Source organism: Prosopis cineraria, unplaced genomic scaffold (assembly GCF_029017545.1).
Source record: "Prosopis cineraria cultivar Desert tree isolate PC_DT_omini unplaced genomic scaffold, ASM2901754v1 PC1, whole genome shotgun sequence".
NCBI lineage: Eukaryota > Viridiplantae > Streptophyta > Magnoliopsida > Fabales > Fabaceae > Prosopis > Prosopis cineraria.
The window spans coordinates 3568130-3591100 of NW_026555332.1; the positions used below are offsets into that span (position 1 = coordinate 3568130).

Genomic DNA, 22971 nt, shown 5'->3' on the forward strand with positions numbered 1-22971 from the left:
ATAATATATATTTTTATAAAAATTTTATTAATATGAAAATTATTATTAAAATATACTTATATTTTTAATAAGAAGGATTAGGTAGTTATGCTCTTAAATTTTTTCGGACTTTATCCTTCTTTAATTCTACCAATCATTAATTGTTTGTTAGGTAGGGTAAGTAATTTTAATATACTCCTATGGGTATTTCAGGTAAAAATTTATTAATTAATTGTAAAAATCGGTGAAGTGGTTTATTTTTTTTGAAACATAAGATTTTAAAAAACATGTCATTAATTTAAAACACAAGGATTTTTTTTTCGTAAGGATAAAAAGTATGCTCCGCTAAGCATAGAGAATATCTTTTTCAAAATATTCAGAATAATAAGTAGATAACTTTTTCAATTTAATTGCATATATAAAGATTATAATTCAAACTTTCAATAACTTGTTTGAATGATCAGAGTATCTCACTTGTGTCAACTTTGTTGTTGGTGAAATACTAACATATTTTATATGTTTATTTTTTTACTTTCAAACCCAAAAATGTGTAACTAATAAAATTCATATATAATACAAACTATATATAAACTCATAATTTAAATAAGGATACAGGGATAAAAAAATTCAGAAAGTGGGCAACCCTTGATTCGTTGTTAAAAATATTTTATAATTTAAAATGAAAAGAGTAATTTTTTTGTTCGTTGTTAAAATTGAAATGTAGAAGAATTAAAATGCATTGATGATTCATGAGAGACCATAATGTGGAGTTGTGGGGGAGTGCAAGAGGAGGGGAGAGAGACGGCTTGGAAATGGTTGACTCGGATCAGACGTGGGAAGTGAAGTTATGATGGTGGTTATGACTTATGATGATCCCACATTACGCCAATTACATATTTGGGCAAGGAACCACTCTCTCACTATCCCCCCTATGCTTATCTCTATAAAGCACTCCACCTTTAGCATTCAACAAACCCACTCATCAAAAAGCTCTCTCACGCATTTCAAGCACACATTCGCCTCGACAATACTCACCAAACAAAAACGAAATCACATTCTTCTCTCCCAAACAAATTAATATCTCTTGACTTTATGAGATAGAAGTTTATGGATTTTTTTTTTGTCTTAATCATAAGACGTGCCATTCTTTTTTTACAACAAGCTTTCACTCTTTCTCTATTCCATTGCCTGATACGGAACAAAATTTGAGTATTGTTGTCTTCCAACCTAGACTAGTGCGAACCAAGGGTAAAGTTTATAGAATTAGATATTTTAAAAAAAATTAATAAAATATATTAAAATGTAATTTATAAATAAAATTATATTTAAACTTTACTCCATCCGATTCAAAATATAAGAATTTTTTAATAATAATTTACATATTAATAAAATTATTAATTAATAAAAATATATACTCCCTCTGTTCAAAAATATAAGGTATTTTTAACTGAATGTCATCCTTTAATAAAGTAATTACCTACTTTTCAACTAATCCTATCTTTTTATATTTATCCCTATTAAACACTCTACAATAAATATAAAGTTATTATCAATAGAAATACTTTTGAAAAAAGATAATAATTACACCTTGAAAGACTAAAAGTGCCTTGCATTTTTAAACATTCAATTCCTCAAAAAATAACTTACATTTTTTAATGAAAGGAGTATTATTTTTCTTTTCTACCCTTATTTCTAATTTATGATGAGTAAAAAGAATGATGTAACCTAAATTCATAAACACAATAATTTAGATTAATAAATATAAGGGGTAAAATAAGAAAAGAAAATTTTACAAATACTAAATTATTTACATTTTGAATTAAGATTAACTGAGAGAAAATTTTTATACTTTGGACCAGAGGGAGTGCAACTTTTTTAACGAATTACATCGGAAAAACCAGAACTTGTTATTTTAGAAATAACGTTTGAATCCGAATACTAGCTGATAATACCGGATAGTGGATACTGTATGATCGCCTCAAAATCCTTCAATTTCCACTTCAAGCTCTGTCTTTCTTCCAAAGAAAAAAAAATACTATGTCTAAATTTAAATAAGAGCTTTTAATTTACAAATACAACCGCAAGAAATATTTGAACTTTACAACTTTTTTAAATTACATCTGAAAAATGGAGAATGACAAAAAAAGAAAACCCTCAAAATACGTAAATGACAATTAAATACTGCCAAATGATAATTATTATTTAATCTTTATGAACTTGTCTGACATTTTGATTTTCAACAAAATGATATATTTGCTTGTAATGACTATTGTGTGGTGATAAATGACTAATTTAATTAGGCAATTGATTAAAGGGTATAAAAAATGACTATTTCTTTTCATAAATTTATTCATTAGTCAAGTGCAAGTACTGTTATAGCTTGGGAAATGAATACTTTGATTGGACTATTAGCTAAAACAAAATAGAAATCACTTTCGTTATGCAAACTTGTGATTTATAATCAGATTAAAAAATGATTTTCTTGCTGTAAATTTGTGATTTATAAATGAATTAGAAAATAATTATTTTAATTCATTGCACTTGATTGATAAACAAATTGTTTACATAAAAAAATTAATTTTTTCATTCTGTTTTAATTTAATAACCCAATCAAAATAATTATTTCCCAACTTATAATAATTATCAAGGTAAAAATGTGAGAAAAATGTCTAGGAACTAAATAATTGTAATTGGCATATTTCAGTTTTTTTTTTCACTACTACAAAAAAAATATATAAAAAATTATTTTTTATAATATTAAATAATTATAAATCATTAAATAATTAAGCGTTGAATATTCTATATGCATATATTTAATGATTTTTAATTGTTGAATATTATAATAATATTCAACGGGTTTTTCTTAAAACCATGTAATAAATTTATAATATTCAACAGTTATATGAATAAAATCATTAAATATTATTAAAATATTAAACTATTTTTTAATATATAAAAATATTCGATGATTTTAAATATAACCATTAAATATTATTTCACTGTATATTTGATTACAATATTAAACAATTTTTTTTGAATAAATGTTTAATATTATGATCATTTTTTTAAATACCAAATTGTATTTCTAACAACTCCTGCATTAAACATTTATCAAATACAATTTCAACACTTAAAATAGAATTTGATCACTAGCCGACAATAATTATATACATGAAAATTATATTATAAGTTCCTGAACAAATTATATAAAATTTGATGTTGTTTAACTTAAACTAATTAATGGCTAAAATAAAATTTCAAATCCCAAAAATTAATCAAGTATACCTATATCTATGTCAACTTTAAATATATACCTATAGGATGTATCTCTTACTATTGTTGGTTGTTATAGTTAAATTATGCTTGAAAAATACTACAAATTAGCTCTTCAAGGACTTCTTCCATTTGAGTCTCAATATATACGTCACAGTATGCGTCCTCATGGTACTGATCAATACAAAAGCAAAAACAACAAATTAAAATCATGTTAGTTTGTTTGTTGTTTTTCCTCCAAAAAAAAAACTAGTGCAAGTTATTTCTAAAAATAATTGAATCCGAATATCAGTTGATAATACTGGATACTGTTGGACTGCCACTAAATCCTTCAATTTTTACTTGAGGCTCTTTTTTTTCTTCCAGAGAAAAAATGGTGTGTCTAAATTTCAATAAGAAAATCTGGTTTGTGACAAAGAAATACAATGTTAACATAATACTACACAGAAACAGTAAATTTATTTAAATTATAGTCATTTTAAAAATATTAAATGAAACTTCGTTATATACGTTGAATTAAATTAGCCCAAGGCGAGGCAGAGTATTTCAATCATCGGACCTGATTCATGGTGGGAATTTTCTTGGACCATAAATTTTGAAAGCCACCATATCACAAAACGCCAATGAATGGGTCAATCGAGAGTGGAACACGTGGGCATGAACCTTTCCTACGTGAGAATCTTACCTTAGTGACAATAAATTACTAGTTCAGCTTTAGACATATGGTTTGGGAAGCTTGCATAAAATTCCATAGCCATGCTTAATTGAAAAATTCCATGCTCCAGAAACTTGACCATTCAATGCCCAGTTTTGAGGCAAGCTGTTCATTGACCAACCATGTCTTAGGGTTTCACAATAAAGCAGTAATTTTTTTTTTCCAAAAACATTTTATATTTTGAGTCATCAGATCACCTCAAAATTTATCTTGTAAAATAATAGAGAGGAAGTAATCTTTTAATTAGTGATATTCCAACATGATAATGTTGATGATTTGTTCGGTAAAACTGAAGTTTATCACCCCCTCCTACTAATATTCACATAAATTAAAAAAAAATAGTACGAGCACTCATCTATATGCCTAGAAAGTGATCTTAAAATGCATTTAGTTAACAAATATATAAATATCACATGTTTTATTTTATTTTGAATAATATACTAATTCAGGTAAAAAAGATTAAAAAATATTGAGTTTGGGGTGATAAAAAGGGTTTAAAATCCCTAATTCACCATTCAATTCAATTATATATTTTAAAAATCCATGAAACAGTGAGTTAAAATTAATTATCTCATCTCTTATATTTTATTCGATTCACATATAACACTTAGTTAATTAATTCATAGATATTAAAATTTTTTGGTTGAGATAGTTACTTGTCTTCTAAAAATGTATATAATTTCCTCAAAAATACTTCCAAATAGAGTGAGCATTATATGTGAGGAGAAAAGTGAGAATAAAAAACTATAAAATTAGTAAGAGTAATTTAAAAAAATATTAAATGAGGGAAACTAAGAAGATTGGCATTTTATATTTAAGAACAATGCATTAAGTAATTACCCACTCGTTCCTATTTACAAATCATTTCAACCACATTAATACATTTTGTTAATAGCTGGTGCATTATACTTCCTTTAGTTTTATTAATAAAATATTTTAAATTAAATCTCACAAATTAAGAAAGAAGATTACAATTAGTCAAGAATCTTATTTTTAAAAAAATTATAAAAAATATCAAACTATCATTAATTAAAATTATTAATTTTATTTTTAAATTTTAAAATCAAACATGTCAATCAAATGAACCGGCATTTCTTGAAATAATTCATTAATATTTTATCAAGTTTTATAAGGCGTCTTGCTTCAAGGACCAAATAAAAATTTTAAAATGTGTTTTATGTTAAAAATAGGAGGACTATTCACATTTCCAGGACTGCGAGGCACATTAACTATTACTGCAGATTCCGTGCAGGGTCAAATACGTTGTTGTTATCGTAAAATAGGTTGATTTTTCTGAGTTTTTTTTATTTCATTACTATTTTTAACTTTTAAATTATATACATAGATAAATTCAATTCATCAAATGCAATCCCTATCTGGAATAAATTTCAAAATAAAACGCTGAAGTGGAATATTAAAACGATTTTAAGGCGTGGGACAAGGTCTCTAGAAAGAACATAATAGCGAGTTGAATAATTGATTGGGTCAAAATCCGAAATCATGAATTACGGAACCAAATTAAAAAAATGTTTAATAAGCTAACACTACAATAACTAAAGACGAATAATGGCCAACCAAACCCCCAAAAAAAAAAAAAGCCAAGACATGTGAAGAGATCTGGAAAGAAACAGTAATGAATGTCAACAGGGTTGACATGGTAACCTCAGTGATGATGTGCACGTGTGGAAAATTATCATCATCGCATGTGAGCCCCCAAAAAAACAATTAAACAAAAAAGAAAAAGTAAAACAATTTTGCGAAAAGAATGATTAAGAAAATCCACAATGTTGACTCATGCCCAATGATAGTTCATGATGATGCAACCTCCATTCATAGAACTCAGTCATTCATTCATATATATATATATATATATATATATAAAAGATTCCTCTCTCAAAGGAGAATTCACTTTTTCTCTAATTACATATATATCCCACCTTTTCTCCACAAGAGGGATTATGACATGTTTCCACTCACCAACTTGATTCTCGTTTTTTTATTACCTTTAATCATTAATACCACTAATTACCTCCCATTTTTAATATAAATATCAGTATATTAGTGTATCTGCGAAAATTACCCTTTTCTCTATATTTATAAACCCAATTAGTAAGCTGTTTATTTCATCCTCGCCCGAAGATTGTCATAATTGATTGTTACGAATTAAAAAAGAAATAATTGACTTAATAATTTATCCATTTTTGTTTGACTTTTCTCGTGTCACTAGAAGTAATTTCCTTTTCATTTTGACATTTTTGTAGGAGTTCAACAAAATTCACTTTCTTTTGGCGTGTCAAGAATTTTCATGATCACGTACAAGTAAGATGATAGAGATTAGGATGGACAATTCATCATTAAAAATAAAGAAAAAAGATGAAAAAATCATTCTTCATTTTTTATTCACTTTTCAACATTTTCAAAATTCAAAAAGTCATTATCAACTCCGACAAATCGTTGACCACAGGAAAAAACAAAAAAAAACTCCGACAAATCTAGATTTTTGTGAATACTAATCTATGTTGAATTGCGCTACATCATGAGCGTAAAAAAATGTTTTTCATTTATGAGACTTAAATCTCAAAACTCCATTCACCCAACAAAATATTTTTTAAAATTACATAGTGGTTTCAAATGAAAAAATTAATTACCCATAAGTCATACTTACATGCTTGTCATAGTATTAAAAATTGGGCCAATTTGTCTAGTAAATTGTTGAACCAATACTTTAATCAATTTAATAAAGTAATTGGTTTAATTTAACTACTAATTATGAATTAATGTTTTAATTGGTTCTGATTTTGAGTATCTTAATATAAATACAAAAATTTGAATGGTATGCTAGACAAAGATATAATAATTATTTTTTATTTAAGAGGTGTTTGTAATACATCTTTATTTTTTTTTAAAAAGGTTAAAGTTATAAATGAAAAGAAATATTTTTTTAAAAAATAAAACTGAAGTTGAAAATGAAAGCGAGAAAGGGTGAAAAGAGGAGGGGGTAAAATGGAGAAGAATGAATGATTGAAGAAGCAGAGGGCGTAATAAAGGTAGCAACTTTCCGCTGGTTGAAGCAGAACGTGCTTTTCATGAGAGACCCCTTTTTCCCTCCCACTCTTTTACCTACAAAACTCCACCAAAGGTAAAGCCACAATACAGCGCAGGTCAAAATCCTCATTCCTCATTCAGCACACCACCACTCAACCGCCTCTTCTTCTTCTTCTTCCTCGCTTACCTCATCTCATGGCAGCCTCGCTCCTCCTCTCAATTAATGCTCTTATTCATTCTCATTCCTCCTCCACCAACCTCCCTTGTATCCCATTCTAACCTTTCAACCCCACTTGCCTCTTTCCTCTCTTTCCCTTTCACGCATTCAATAATCTCCCTTCTCTCGGTTTTCGTGCTCCATTCTTGCTTTTTTTATAGATCTCCTTTCCCTTCTCTCCTCTCATAGTTGCTCTCTGAGATCTGGGTTTTGCTCCGTTCGGCTTCTCTTTTCTCCTGGCCGACATTTTGTGGGTTTCTTCAGATCTTGAGCTCAAATGGGGAGCAAATGGAAGAAGGCGAAGCTGGCTCTGGGTTTGAATCTCTGTGTCTTTGTTCCCAGAACTTCAGACGACATGGATTCGCCTCCCGCCACGGAGGTTTCCGACAGGTTATCTGATGCTGCTCTGCTTTCGCCGGGAAATTGGGACATGGCTTCCTCGCGATCGAGATCAGCCGCGCCGGTGACTTCTTCGCACGCTTTAAAGCTGTCCAAAAGTGCGAGCAAATCGTCCAAGGTCCGTCTCCTTTCCTCCATCACCGGTTTTTTTTTTTCTTTCCCAAAAGTCCAAAACTGTTATTGTGGTCGTTGGTGTTTCAAATTGCGCAGCGTTATGTTGAATCAGATGTGACATGACTCTTCAACCAACACTTTAAGCACTGCATATGCTATTGATATCTTGTTCTATGTCCGTGTGATCTTTCATGCTTTTTGTATTTTGATAAGCTGTGCTCAGTTTCGTTGCTGAGAAAATGGACTTAGTGAGGATGAGAAAATAGGACATAAAGAATGGAAAATTTACCGAGCTCGATTGATTACCTTATTTTCTGGTTTCATTAAAAAATGAGAAAAAAGTTCAATTCTGCAAAAAATTTAGAAACCTCTTTTTCTAGCCGTTCTCATCCTATTTAGCTGTAAGTAGAGGTTAGGTAATTTGTTGTGGTGGGATTTATTGTTGTAATAAATCGAATTATAGTTCGAGTAATCTTAGGATAATAGTAGGCATATTATTATAAAGAAAAAAAGAAGAATGGAGGACGTTGTATACTGAAATTTGAAAATTACCTAGGCTGATTTAAAAATCCTACAATTTCTTTTTTTTTTAAATTTTATGAAATATTATTATCATTAATAATACTGTACATGGATTTTTTCTTGTTTGCCTTTGTTTTATTTCCTATTTTCAACGTTGTTATGACATGGGTAGGTGATAGAGCTGTCAGCTTTCATGAATTGTTTTTCAAACTTTCGATGTTATGTGTGAGTTTGTGATTTGAAGTTCTTTTTTAATCAATAATGCTTTATATACAATTGCGGGACCTCATCCTGATATAATTGATGACTGCTCGTTTCGACATCTGTGTGCACAACGAGTTCTTGTGGATAAGACTTTTTTCTTTTCCTTTTTCTAATCGTCAAGTTTTGCTTTATAAGAAAAAAAAGTATACATGCATGGCACAATAACCAGTTTGTTCATCAGTCAAATCAAATTAGCTGAATGTGAGAGCCGAGTATGAACTGGCTCGCTGAGAATTTACTTTTTGTGGAGGAGTGTTCATATTGCCTGGTTAAAGGCTTTCCTGCTGCACAGAGTATGAAAATCTGCGTGTTTGTGGGACATATCTCTTGATTGATAATTTACGATCTTCCTTTGGGAGAAAAATATGAAAACTGAAAAAGGAAGATGAGAAAGCGAAATGGATGTTATCTTGGAAAGCAATTTATCATCTTCCCTTTCCACGATGCATGAATTTTGCCTATTTTCTTTCCTTGTCTTGATAGCTTGGTTCAGCAGTATTAGTGTATCTTCTTGATAAACATTTAAAAAGTAATAGGCTAATAGCAAAAGTTGTGTGCATGAATTATCTTCTTACATGTATTTTTGTAAAATTGTTGGGATTCAAGCATCTATGGCTCTTATCTTAACACCTTTTTTTCCTTCTTGTTCAGCAAACCTGCTCAATATGCTTAACCAAAATGAAGCAAGGATGTGGGCATGCTTTGTTCACTGCAGAATGTTCGCATTCCTTCCATTTTCACTGCATTGCTTCAAATGTGAAACATGGAAACAAAATATGTCCAGTGTGCCGAGCAAAGTGGAAGGAAATACCGTTGCTGGATCCCAGTTTGGATCCTCTCCCAGGCCGAGTTTCACCGAATAATGCTTTCATGGCAGTTGTCCATGGCCTTCCTCGACCACCCCCTCGACGAGATTTAAATAGACGACATGTTGTTCCACTTCATCAGGCTCCTGAACCAGGTGTATTTGATGATGATGAATCCTTAGATCTCCAACATATATGTTCTACTAAGAGTGTTTCTGATACGGGTGCTGTCAAAACAATAGAGATTAAAACATACCCTGAAGTGTCAGTTGCTCCACAGTCCAACTCTTATTGTAACTTTAATGTTTTGGTCCATCTCAAGGCCACTGCTGTAGCAGCAGCCACCAGAACACAAAACCTGAGTAGAAATCACGCTAGCTCAACACCGGTTTCTCAGACTCCACGTGCTCCTGTTGACCTAGTGACAGTGCTTGATATTAGCGGTAGCATGGCTGGCACTAAGCTTGCACTACTAAAAAGAGCTATGGGATTTGTTATCCAGAACTTGGGCTCAAATGACCGGCTATCGGTTATTGCTTTCTCCTCCACAGCTCGCCGACTGTTTCCTCTGCGCAGAATGTCTGACTCTGGGCGGCAACAAGCTCTGCAAGCTGTTAACTCATTGGTTGCAAATGGGGGTACAAACATTGCTGAGGGCCTGAGAAAAGGTGCCAAGATAATGGAAGAACGAAGAGAAAAAAATCCAGTTGCCAGCATAATACTGTTGTCTGATGGGCAAGATACTTACACTGTTGGCGGTTCTGGTACTAACCAACCACAACTGAACTACCATTTGCTTTTGCCTATGTCTATCAGTAATCGTGGCACTTCAGGATTCCAAATTCCTGTGCATGCTTTTGGATTTGGTGCAGATCATGATGCCTCATCAATGCACTCTATTTCAGAGAATTCTGGAGGGACCTTTTCCTTCATTGAGACTGAATCTGTGATACAGGATGCATTTGCACAGTGCATTGGTGGACTTTTGAGCGTAGTGGTTCAGGAGCTGCAAGTCTCAATTGAGTGCATAGATGCAAATCTCAACCTTGTCTCGCTTAAGGCTGGAAGTTACCCAAACCGTGTGATGGCTGGTGGACGCCAAGGATTTATTGATGTTGGAGATTTGTATGCTGATGAGGAGAGAGATTTCCTAGTTTCAGTTAATGTCCCTGCTGCTTCTGGCAATGAAACATCGTTAATAAAGGTCAACTGTGTTTACAAGGATCCATTAACTCAGGAGACAACAATATCCGAAAGTGAAGAAGTAAAGTTGGAGAGGCCTGAAAAAGTTGGGCAAGTGGTTAAGTCGCTTGAAGTGGACAGACAGCATAACAGGCTTCAAGCAGCTGAGGCGATGGCCCAAGCACGAAGGGCGGCTGAACGCGGAGATTTGACAGGTGCAGTGTCAATCCTTGAAAACTGCAGAAAAATGCTCTTAGAGTCTATTTCAGCCAGATCTCAGGATCGCCTTTGTCTTGCACTGGATGCTGAACTCAAGGAAATGCAAGAGAGGATGGTGAGTCGGCACGTGTACGAAGCATCGGGGAGGGCATATATTCTCTCTGGACTGAGTTCCCACTCTTGGCAAAGGGCAACAGCAAGAGGTGATTCCACTGATAGTTCAAGTCTTGTTCAAGCATACCAGACCCCGTCGATGGCTGAGATGCTCACTCGATCTCAAGCCTCGTTTCTAGGTAGTCCATCAGGCCAGAGGCTTCTCCAACCATTGTTGTCATACAGGTCACAAACAAAGCCAAGGTAATGGGAGGGATGAACACACAGGAATTTTGTGGGAGAGATGAACACAAGATTTATATGTGCTGTGATTTTGTTGTTTAATATGTATAAATGAATAAAATTGAGAAAAGGGTGGAGGGTAATATTCAAGGGGATAAATGAGGAGTAGATAGGAATTCAGTACATTATGTTCCTTAATTTCTTTCTTTCGTTCTTTCTTTCTTCTTTTTTTTTTGGGGGGGGGGGGAGATGATGGGGTGGAGGGTTCTGGGAGAAATTCTTACATAAAATGCATGGGCAAGCTATACAAAGAGGAACCGCTGAATGTTTGGATTCACTGAACCACCATGATAAGGTGCCTCTATATTGACTTGTTGCACCAAGTGGTGGTGCCAAGGGTGGTGAATGTTTGAATTTCTCAGGGTCAAGCTTTGTTCTGGTCATTGATGTACTTGTCTTTTTGGGAGGGGTCTGTACATACGGTGGAATGTTTTTTCCCCGAGACCTGGGTATAGAAGTTTGTATTTGTGCAGATGGTTGGGATGAACTCATGAGTAAAATATATAAGTTTTCAATCTTTTCACAAGTTGTTTGTTGAGCCTGTTAGTCGTATCATCTCTCTCTCTCTCACGCCCGAGCACACAGGCATGAAAATTCGAAACTAGCAAGTGATAACATTCTGAGATGCGGATGGTTCTGCTCGAGTTTTCCTTCTAAGCTCATGCAGCTACTTGACAGGTCTCTCTGGTTTGTGCACTAAAACTGTTTTTGTTTCACCCTCACGTATGCATGTATGCATGTAACTTTGAACCATTTAAGATTCGTTTTTCAGTCAAGAAAACCATCCTTTTTTAAAAAAAATACAGGAGAAAAGAAAAAAAAAACAGAAATACAACAAGCTGAAAAATAAAAACCAAGGCCCATGCCCCACATTCGAGATAGCTCCCGGAGAAGCAGCGAGAGCATGTTTAGCTAGGCAATCGGCATCAGTAACCGCACTACGATCAGCTCTAACCAAGTTCACGTGCCATTCCCTTCGCATCAGACTCTTGATATTCTCTAAAATGCGGCAATCCTCATGTACAGGGTGAACTGGGTTTTCATTCAGTGAAACTGCATCAGCAGTCATTATTCATAAAATAGCTTGAGCCATACACATGAGAATACCTTTTGCTAGGGCGATGACACTCTCAGTGCTTGAAGACTTCTGCTCGAAGATTCTCTCATTTCTAAGTTTCCATAACAACCAGCATGTCGTCGCAAATAATTCAGCCCATTGCTCAGTGTTTCGTCCAGCACTCCTCTTCAGATTCCTTGACCGCCAGTATTTCAGTGAAACAGAAAAAAGGTGTCAAGCATATTGGGCTGGATGACTCCCATCCAGACATTCCGAGCTTCAGGGCAGTGACATAGAACGTGTAAAGTACCTTCAACCTCAACACCACACACATCCAGTGGCAGAGCTACGTTGCTCTGAAGGTGGACAGATACCCCCTAAAATGTGAAAGCTGTATAAATATTTTTGTTTGATTTACACTGTGATCCCGCTCGTTTTTTGATATGCCCCAGCAAGTACAAATCCAAGGAATAGAGAGAGAGAGAGAGAGAGAGAGAGAGAGAGTAGCAAAGCGCGTGAGGTGTTGAGATTGAATTAGAATAATAATTTCAATCAAACAGCAGTATCGCTAAAATCAAAATAAAAATATAAAACAATGTTATTGCTGTTCATATTTTAAGGGAAAAAAACTTATATTGTTCTTGGGTGTGTTAATATATGCTTTTTAAGATATGGTTTTAAATGGGTGACGTTTTATTCAGGTAAAAAAAAAAATTGCCTGACATTGTTATATTATATATTTCCAATCAATTAAACATGATTTATGATCAATGGTTTTTAAATTTTTTTATATTTTAAATTTGAGTACAAAATAAAATAACTTGATAAAAGAAAACTAATATCAAGATCAATATAAAATATAAGAGACACAGTTTTTTTAAACTTCAAGCAAATGCATAAGATTTGCTCAACATTAAATAAGTAATAACAATCATTTAAGGCTTATAAATCAAATTTTTTATGATATTAATTTATAAAATTTTTCATCAAAAATAAAAAAGTATACAATTTATTCAATTTTATAAATATATTCTCACAAATAATTTAAATAGTTATACAAATAAATTAATTTTTATATAATTTTAATATTCGTGTATATAACCTCACATGATTATATATGCATAACCATTCTTAGTCGCCCCCACTAGTTGCGGGTCCTAGATTTGTCGCTGCACACATCAGAGCAAGAATAAGACCCCAGATATCTTGAAGAGCAGCCCACATGAAAGGCTTGCATCTTCAAAGTATATCTGTAATTTCCATATACGGTTCCAAACAGGATCATTATCACGGGCATTCTCAACAAGCATCTCATACGCAGATTTAATGGTGAATCTCCCACTCTTCTCTTCTTTCCATCTAACAACCCCATTCCCTTCTCTATTTTGGATCCTTTCTAAACCTTTCTCCACATTCTCCCAATTATTCCTAATACCACGCCATAAAGGGGATCCAGCACGCGATCTTTCAATACTCGGAATAAAATCACTTCCACACTTATACTTACTCCGAATAACTTGAGCCTATAACGAAACCATTCTTTATACAAGGTGTTTCAGACATTTTTCAAGGAGATAAAATAAAATATCTAGATTGTTCTATTTGTTTTAAAACATGTCATTATTTTAAGATAGAAGACTAAGTTGGCTTTTAAATTATAGGTTTAAGGGAGTGCTTGGGATTCTAAATTCATTATTTAGTATAATATTTTCTTTCAACTTTTGAAAACGACGCAATTCAATTCCTACCGTTAATAAAAGTTAAGTTTAACTATTAGTTAATCAGAAAGTGACAATGAAAAACTTCAAAAATTACATAAAATAACCAATAAAAATTTCTTATTCATTGTTTGTAATTTTTTGAGTCTTTTATTACTTTTTTTGTTCAAAAATATATGATATTTTTATTCGAATCTCGTCTCTTAATAAAGTAATTATCTATTTTCAAACTAATTCTATCCTTTCATATTTAACTTTATTAAATACCTTACAATAAATATGAAGTCATTATCAATGGAGACACTTTTGAAAAAAGACAATGATTATACCTTAAAAGATTAAAAATGTCTTACATTTTTTAACATCTAACTTCTCAAAAAATGCCTTACATTTTTTAATAGAAAAAATATAATTTTTTTGATCCTTTTCTATCATTTTTTTGTCAATTAATGGTCAAAACTAACTTTTGTTAATAGTAAGAGCTAAATTGTATCATTGTTAAAAATTGAAATGGAATATTGTACCAAATAAATTTAGGGTGTCAAACTCTCTTGGATTCATAGTTTAAGAATCAATTTACCCTTTTGTCCTAATTTTAATTATTCCTTATTGATTCATTTTTGTACTTTGTGCAATCATATCATGTCTTGTTATTAAAATTATAAGAGCCAAAATAAAATATATGGGTATCTTGTTATTTAGAGAAGTTTTCTATTTTTTTAAGACATTTATAAGGAATTAAAAGAAGTATTCTCTCTTCCATTCAATATTATAAGATATTCTTTTAAAATATTATATCAAAAAATATAAAGTATTTTGAATCTTTTGATATGTGATTAATAACATTTTTAAGTATGAGTGTAAATAATAAAATTTTTAATTGATACATCCTATTAAATAAAGATAAACATAAAAATATTACGTAAGTTTAAAAATAATTAACAAAATTATTAAGAGTATAATTAAATTGAAAGTACCTTATAAAGTAATTTTCTTATGGAGTCCTTTTAAAGTAATTTTTAAAGTCTTTTTCTATAATTTTTTAGGTCAATAAATGATTAAACTTAATTTTTTTAAACAGAAAATATAAAATTGTACCATTTTTAAATGTTGAAGGGGATATTATATGATAAAAAAATTTAAGATACTAGATGTTCCTACATAAATAGTTAAAGGATAAAAATATCCTTTTAATGCTAAATTTTATCATCTATAGCTACATTGAATTGGTAACATAAAAATTTAGTTTCAACTTTGCTTCTTGTTCATCATTTGTGGGCTATGTAAATCCCAATAACCCAACAGCATTTGTTCAGTCAGATTATGCGGGTATTGCCCACATCATGTACTGTGTTATTATATCCACATGGCTTGATGAATTGAAATGTATTATTATTCAATAATACACGGCTTTCCAACCCAATGGTTATTGGGAGGTATGCAAGGTATAAAACTAGACGAGATATAAGCCTCAACACATTTGGCACAAAATTTATAACTTGTGACTAAGTTTATGGTTGATATTTTATTGGAAATTTTATATTTTATAATAATTAAAAGCAATGCATCAAAAAGTATAAAATGTTTAGTTTATTTCTGTTGGTCAAGTAGATAATTTTCATATTAAAAAACTGTGATTGGGGCGGAAAACTATATTACAGACTAACAATAATTTGAATGGAAGACCCTTTTAATGAAACCACAAGCATTATGTAATCTCTTTTTCACTTTTTGCCCGTCTTAGTATAAGATAGAGTAGATGTTTCTGGAATATTATCATTTATCAATGGAGACATTTAAAAAAAAAAATAAAATCCATTGGACAATAAGAGTTGATTTATTTATTTTTTATATGACCATTTAACAAGGTCATGTCTGAGCATTGTCAAGCATAAATGGAGATATTTTTTACAAAAATTATTGTTAAAAATTATTTTTAACAAGGTCATGTTTGAGCATTGTCATAGACTCATAATCTCTTTTTTTTTTTTTTGAGCAAAAAACTCATAATCTCTTTTATTAGGATCAATGGTTAATTTATCTATTTTCTTGATCATTATGGGTCACCTTGAAAGCATTGGAAAATGTGGCCCAAAAAGGAAGTGGATAAATGGACCCAAAATGGGCCATTGCATTTGAAGCATAAAATAATGGGCTAGATAGTAGGCCCACATAGGTGAGACGGAGACTAGTAAGTATATAGACTTCGAGTCTTCCTCATTCGTCAATTGCGGGGGAGTAACCAAGAGCTAGCAATGGAAGCTCTTCTGCGGGTCCGATTATTACCTCTTGCTCTCTTCATTTCTCTTCTTCTATCAGTTCTTTCACAGGCTTCTTCTCAAGAGCTTCAGATCGTCAATGCCGAACGCAGAGTACGCTTTCCAAGATTACTTTCTCTCCTCTTTTACATTTTATCATAAGTAATTTTTATCTGGCTATCTTTACGTCAAATTGGTTCCGGATGTCTGTTTTCAATTTTCTGTGGAAATCGAATGTTTTTCTGCTTCTTGGAAATGCTTGGGAGAGAAGTTACGTGTTGCTATTCTGATTGGAAGCCTGCGTTTTCTTGAATTCTGATTGTAACGTAATTTATCTGTTGTCTCTACTTGTTTGTCTTGATTTTCTTTTGTATCAACACAATTAAGGCACGTGTTGTCGCTTAAGACCTGAGGAACATGTGTGAATGTTGTTCAGGATGCTAATTACGGTTAACGTGTTTTAGGATATCCATCGTTCGAGATCTGAGGGAAATATGGAAATGTTGTTTAGGATACAAACTACGGGGAAAATGTTTTGACATATCCTAATGGAAAGCATAAATATACTGAATTTGTGATGCCATACATGGATGCTGTTATGGTATTTGTCAAACCGATAATTAGTCAGAATCAATCCAGTTTCGGCCATCTCATGTTTTATTCCATCCACCGCTTTGTTAGGAACACTTTAGAATAGAGAAAATAAACTAGAGAGAAAAAATGGTCTCATTTTTGTATTCCCTATTCTCTATGTTTCTCTTTCGGTCCCACAGCATTTTTTCTTTCAACTCATGGGCAATTAAGGAAGCATGAAAATGTGCTCCTTAAAATAACAGAGGGTTCGTTACTCACCTTAACCAACTTATGCAGTCTCTCTCTCTCTCTCTCTCTCTCTCTCTGTGTAATGGAATAAGTTTCTTGCTAAGTTAAAGTAAAATAACTAGTGTATAATTATTGTAGCATTATTTCTTCTGTTAAATGTGGCTGATCTTGTTCTTTCGGAGGAAATATGTTGTATATTTAGCCTTTGGCATTGGCTCCGTCCAAAATTTCAAATGCTCTTTTTGGTCTTAGATACATGTAATGACTACTATTTCAATGATCCTTGCAGATTGACTTGACTTCTCACATTGTCAAGGTTTATTTGACATTGAAGGTAAACCTCCTCCCTTCAACCCACTTTGTATCCAAAAGTTTTACTGAGTACTACTTCTCTTTCGTTAATAACTAGATCATGAGCTTGGCCTTACATATTCAACCATGAGGAAAAGAATTAAATTGATTATAATCACAAAGTCATTGATAAATGATAGAGCACAATGGCGTTTTGCAATCCATGTAGCCGACCTCACCTAGTAGGACAAAGGCTTGTTGTTGTTGTTATATAATCACAAAGTCATCTCATCTGTCGCATGGTATCCCATTATATTCTTTGTTAAAGTTGCCAGTAGATAAAATCGCATTTCTTTTAATTCAATTTGCTCACTGCAGCCTAATATTATTTGAGAGACATTTTCTAAACATTTAAACTTTTTGGGACCGCCAATTAACAAGATTCTTTAATGCAATATTTTTCTTCTTTGTTTTTACCTAATCATGTTTCTCCTTTACTAAATTAAACCTTATACTAGTACTTTGAAGAATATGTATTTCATAGAGCTTTTCTTTCAGGTTGAAAATGCTGGGGCATCTCCTGCATCAGAAGTAGATCTTGCCTTTTCACCTTCAGAAGTTGAACATCTAGCAATAGTTAAGGCAGCTGCTACTACTGGAAAAAAAAAGAAGAAAACTTACGTTCCTCTTGATGTTAAATCTACTGATCAACCTGCTGGACCAAATGGAACTAAATATTTCTCTATAAGATTATTAAATCCACTTAGTAAAGGTGAAACTGCCACACTAGAAGTGCTTTACATATTGACACATTCCCTGGAACCTTTCCCGGTAGAAATAAGTCAATCAGAGTCACAGTTGGTCTATTTCCGTGATAGTGCAATATTGTTGTCTCCTTATCATGTCAAGCAACAAACAACTTTTATTAAGACACCAAGCACTCGGGTGGAATCATTCACAGTGGTGGAGCCTACTAAACGTGCCAGTACAGAGATTAAATATGGGCCATATGACAATCAACCCCCATATTCATATGCTCCTATACTTGTTCATTTTGAAAATAACAATCCATTTGCTGTTGTTGAGGAGCTAGAACGTGGAATTGAAATATCTCACTGGGGCAACCTCCAGGTTACAGAGCGATATAGCCTGGTTCATGCAGGGGCAACACATAAAGGTGTTTTTTCAAGGTATATTGCTACCCGACACTCACTCCCTTGTGAATGGATTTTAACTTAGCCTTTCCATGGTAAATATGTGCAATCACGATGAAAGAAATGGGAAAAGTTCCTATTTTTCAGGAGTATTCTTTTCAATTCCTTAAAGTAACTGTCCTCTTGACCTTTGATGTGACCCATCTCTGTTTATATTTATTTAGGACATAAGTGATTTAAATATACGGGATGGATTCTGGATGTCAAGTTAATGAATTGGAAATTCTCACTAAACCTTGATGCTTAGTCCTATGTTTTTCCTATTCTTAAATGGCCACACAGTGCTGAGGGATGGTCAGTTACTTATGCACTATCTAAATAGTTTGATGAGTATTGAAAGTTATGTTTCATGCATCATGTGTTTCATTGCTGCATTTAGCAGAAAAATAGGTGAATAGAGGAAGTAACAGAAGAAAAGGAGCATTATGAGGCATTCATCACATGGACATGAAATTATAAAAATTGTCGACGTGCTCCATCTTTACCTCATGCTGATTATTTCATATCCTGTTGGCTCCATGATGATTATAACACTTTCACTGTCAAATTTGGGCTGTCAAAATCTGAAAGTGATCTCATTTTTCATTTATCAGTTGTCAGGTGAATTAAAACTTCTGATACATTAATATCTAGTGTCTGTTGTCTTTGTTTGATCTTTAGATTTTTAGGGCGCAATTTGATGCTTTCTTCTTTTTTATCAATATCAATGCAATATGACATTGTTCTTCTGTTGACAGGGTTGAATATCAAACTAAACCGGGTAATACTGGGGCATCTTCATTCAAACATCTGCTTGCGAGATTACCTCCAAGGGTTCACTCAGTATACTACCGGGATGGAATTGGGAATATTTCATCTTCGCGTTTGCGTACAGATTTTCTTAAGGTTAGATATGCCCTTGGGTTAATCCTTCTCTCTTCCTTCATCTATTGGCATAGATTAATCATATTCAAGTTAAATAGCATCATTTGTCTTAATATCATCTGCAACATTTGTTATTTTCTTCAAGCCTTTTCATTTCTTTTTGGTTTTCCATTATCTTCAACAATCGAGTTGAAGGAAGAACTATGAAGCAAGTCATGCTGTTTCATCAAGTAACCAAATGATTGTGTATTCTTCTCTGACGAGACTGAGATGTTTTTTTTTTAGATGTATATGTTAAACAATTATTCATGTCAGTAGCATCATTGTTTGGTTTAAATTAAGTGTTTCTGGCTAGTGGCTACCATTGATATTTTGAGTCAAAAAGTTTTGATTGGCTATTGAGAGGTTATAATTGAGGAAAATTATTTTGAAAGTTGCATTTATATTTATTTAATAGGTTATGATGTCTGATCTCACAATCATTAACATGTTTATTTACTGCAGTCAGAGCTATTAATTGAACCTCGCTATCCTCTCTTTGGAGGCTGGAAAGCTACCTTTGTCATTGGTTATGGGGTACCCTTGGAGGATTTCCTTTTTGAGTCTCCAGATGGTGGCCGATACCTCAACTTCACTTTTGGTTGTCCTCTAGCTGATACAGTTGTTGACAAGTTGCTTGTGAAGGTGGGTGTGAATTTCTCGGTTGCTTTGTTCTTATAAGCCAAATTTTGCTCTTTGCTTCAAATGCTTATGCACATAATAATAAAGGTTAGGACTATTGAATTTTAGGTTGTGCTACCAGAGGGATCCAGAGATTCCAAAGCCGTGGTTTCATTTCCCGTGGAGCAACATCTAGAGGTAATTTTTCTTATAATTAGGGATCAGTTCCCATTAGTTGTGAATAATTTTCAGTCACGGCCAGTGTTTCCCCCTTCATAGTAAATTCATCTATCAATCACCTGCAGAAGAATGAATATGATATAATAAATAGAATAAAACAGAAAAAATAGAAAATAAATGTATTACTTTGTTAATTAAGGCTTTCAATCACGTTATGTCTCTTGAGGAAACACCCATTAAGGGATGTGATGGAAACATTCGTTATATATGTTTTGTTTATGGAGAATTCACAGTATCTGGCTTTTTTAGAAGAAGAAAAATTTTGGCCTACACTATTTTAAGGTTAATATGTTACTAGTGTATGAAAGTATTTGTTGGTAGAAGCAGCTGGGGTAGGACTCTAGAAATGGTAGTCTTTATATCACAACAACCAAGACATTCATTACAACTCAAAGATATTTTATGCCATTGAGATTATTCATACACCCTCACTGGATAGACATACTTGGGATGAGTGATGCATTTAAGTCGTGCATTAAGTCATATTGAAGCATGCATTTTTTAGGTACTGGCAAAAGGTTCATATGTATTCTGATTATGGTTATGATAACCCTTATAGACAAACTTGTGGCAGTTATCTGATGGCTCAAAGGTATCGCACCTTCTCAAGTTAAATTTATCTTTTCAAGGAGGTGAGGAATGGTTAGGGAATTGTAATGCCTGGATTATAGGTGGTTGTCTAAGCATATGGAAACTGGCTGTCGCTTAGATCCAAGCGTCTGGTCAACCTGGCAAGATAATCAGTTCCTAGGTGATGCATTCCAGCAAGGAGCTGGGTGTCATCACTAGCAATGCATCCCTACTTACAATGCTACAAGTGATAAAATGGTTCTAGGTACTAGATTTGAGTGACTTTTGGCTGTCCCTGGGCATATATGTCATAATACATTAACAACAAGAATCCTGCAAATTTATATTAGAAATAAAACCATAACAGGAATAGAGCATCTGCTGCAGCTGTACCAACTTAAGAAAAATGACAGAGATGTTGCTGTCAATTGTGCGTGCAGCGCACATGTAACTTTGATTTCTCCAGATAAATTGTGTGTAATTCTGCTGTGGCAGATCTTGACTTTCTGTGATAAAGCATTTGATCAACTGCAGCTAACTGTTTTTTTTTTTTTTTTTTTTTTGTTGAACATTTGCAGACCAAGTATTCATACCTTGACGTTGTCGGCAGGACTGTGGTGGTTTTAGAGAAAAGAAATGTAGTGCCCGAACATAACATTCCTTTCCAGGTATTATTAGACTCAATTAAAAAAAAATTACTGTTTAAAGCTGGTTTAAAATTTGGATATTACATGAAGTCCATATACAAGTAAATTTTCCTTCAAACGTGTGATCTGATGTTAATGAAACGAAAGTGTTGATTTCACGAGACCGCCCTTTAAACTATCTCAAGTGAATGCAGATAGATTGAAGTCTAATTGTGGCCTAAATCTAGTTGGGAACGATGACCCTATGTTTCATAGTTTTATTTGAAAATTCTGTAGCCTTTGTTGATATTGCTTTTAGATGATGACGTATGGAATTTTATGTTTGATTGAAGCATATTTTGCTGCTTTTTTTTTTTTCTGGGTCTTTTGGGAAGATGTGGAATTGATACTTTTCAACACCGTGACTATTGTGCATCTTAGACTAACTGTTAATTTTTAATCAATTTTCATAATCATTCTTTAATTCCCTCCCCCCCCCAACAAAAAAAAAAAAAAGATTTTACCGTTCTGTTTTGCTCTTTCATGTAATACTGTATTCCATCGGTGGTGTCTAACCATGCTTTCCATTATTTCTGTAGATCCACTACAGTTTCAACCCTATATTCATGCTTGCTGAACCATTAATGCTGGTATCTGCATTTTTCTTTTTCTTCGTGGCTGCTGTGTCATACCTTCACCTTGATCTTTCCATACGCAAGTGATGAGCACGTATCTGTTTCCAGTAAGGTATGCTAATCCCCCGGCCCCCCGCTCTTTTTTCCCTTCTTTTTGAAATATTTGTTTAGGTGTAAATGTGGCCTCTGGTGACTAACTTGCGTAACCCGCAGCAAGCAGATCCAAGTGTGCTGGGGGTCATTTGATGTAAGGTCAAACAACTTTTTGTAGAAATTTAACTAGATATATGGCAGCATTAAATTTTTATAATGTTATTAAGTTAGAGAATACCAGGAATTCAGGATTGTCTACTTTTTACTTTACAATGGTTGTGTCAAGCTTATGAGAAGAAAACTTTTGCAATGGCATGTTATGCAATTTCGTGGATGAAGTTATTTCAGCCATTCCATTGATACAGTTGAATCACATGAAATATAATCTGGATATCACCTGACCACCCACAATACCCAGGGAAAAATCCTTCAGTGGGATGTTATGTAATATATTTTGAGAAGCCATCTTAATGTCTTCCTTGAAAACCAAATCATCTGTCCATTGCCCTGTCCTTTTTATTTTTGGAATGTGTCTATACTCTAGTTAAGAAAAATAGGATAACTTATCTCGTGTTGTATAGAAATGTAAGTTAGTTAAGAAAGATTTTTTTTGGGGGGGTGTTCTTAATTGTTTCAAACTGTGAGGCCTTGTATTGTAAATTGTAGTAATTTTGGTGGTGATGAGATGAGCGTTTACTTCAATTTCAATCTATATATTGGGGATGTCGAAAACATTAGATAATTATTTAAGGGAAAAGGTAGTGCAGTGAAGAACCTAAGCAAGGGGGAGAA

General features: G+C 33.0%; 2 protein-coding genes across 4 annotated transcripts; both read left to right on the forward strand.

Moving 5' to 3' along the window:
* The first annotated feature begins 7082 nt into the window (after positions 1-7082).
* Positions 7083-11657, forward strand: LOC129285739 (E3 ubiquitin-protein ligase WAV3). The gene is made up of 2 exons (XM_054921607.1): positions 7083-7746; positions 9180-11657. The coding sequence occupies exons 1-2, from the start codon at positions 7507-7509 to the stop codon at positions 11094-11096; spliced, it is 2157 nt and encodes a 718-aa protein (XP_054777582.1). The 5' UTR covers positions 7083-7506; the 3' UTR covers positions 11097-11657.
* Positions 11658-16141: 4484 nt separating this feature from the next.
* Positions 16142-22489, forward strand: LOC129305199 (dolichyl-diphosphooligosaccharide--protein glycosyltransferase subunit 1B). 3 transcript variants are annotated; one of them, XM_054945187.1, is made up of 9 exons: positions 16142-16278; positions 17276-17320; positions 17836-18467; positions 19229-19376; positions 19860-20039; positions 20145-20213; positions 21404-21493; positions 22051-22198; positions 22300-22489. In XM_054945187.1, exons 1-8 carry the CDS (start codon positions 16162-16164, stop codon positions 22171-22173), a joined length of 1404 nt encoding a protein of 467 aa, XP_054801162.1. In that variant the 5' UTR covers positions 16142-16161; the 3' UTR covers positions 22174-22198; positions 22300-22489. The 3 variants fall into 3 exon arrangements, with proteins under 3 accessions (XP_054801162.1, XP_054801171.1, XP_054801156.1); XM_054945196.1 differs by having other exon boundaries at positions 22307-22489; XM_054945181.1 differs by having other exon boundaries at positions 22051-22489.
* The last annotated feature ends 482 nt before the right edge of the window (positions 22490-22971 follow it).

Bases quoted from the DNA above. Each gene is read 5' to 3' on its own strand.
- LOC129285739 (XM_054921607.1), top strand. From the start codon at position 7,507: ATGGGGAGCAAATGGAAGAAGGCGAAGCTGGCTCTGGGTTTGAATCTC. The intron at 7,747-9,179 runs GTCCGTCTCCTT...CTTCTTGTTCAG, and splicing joins GTGCGAGCAAATCGTCCAAG to CAAACCTGCTCAATATGCTT.
- LOC129305199 (XM_054945181.1), top strand. From the start codon at position 16,162: ATGGAAGCTCTTCTGCGGGTCCGATTATTACCTCTTGCTCTCTTCATT. The intron at 20,040-20,144 runs GTGGGTGTGAAT...ATTGAATTTTAG, and splicing joins TTGACAAGTTGCTTGTGAAG to GTTGTGCTACCAGAGGGATC. The intron at 20,214-21,403 runs GTAATTTTTCTT...GAACATTTGCAG, and splicing joins CCGTGGAGCAACATCTAGAG to ACCAAGTATTCATACCTTGA.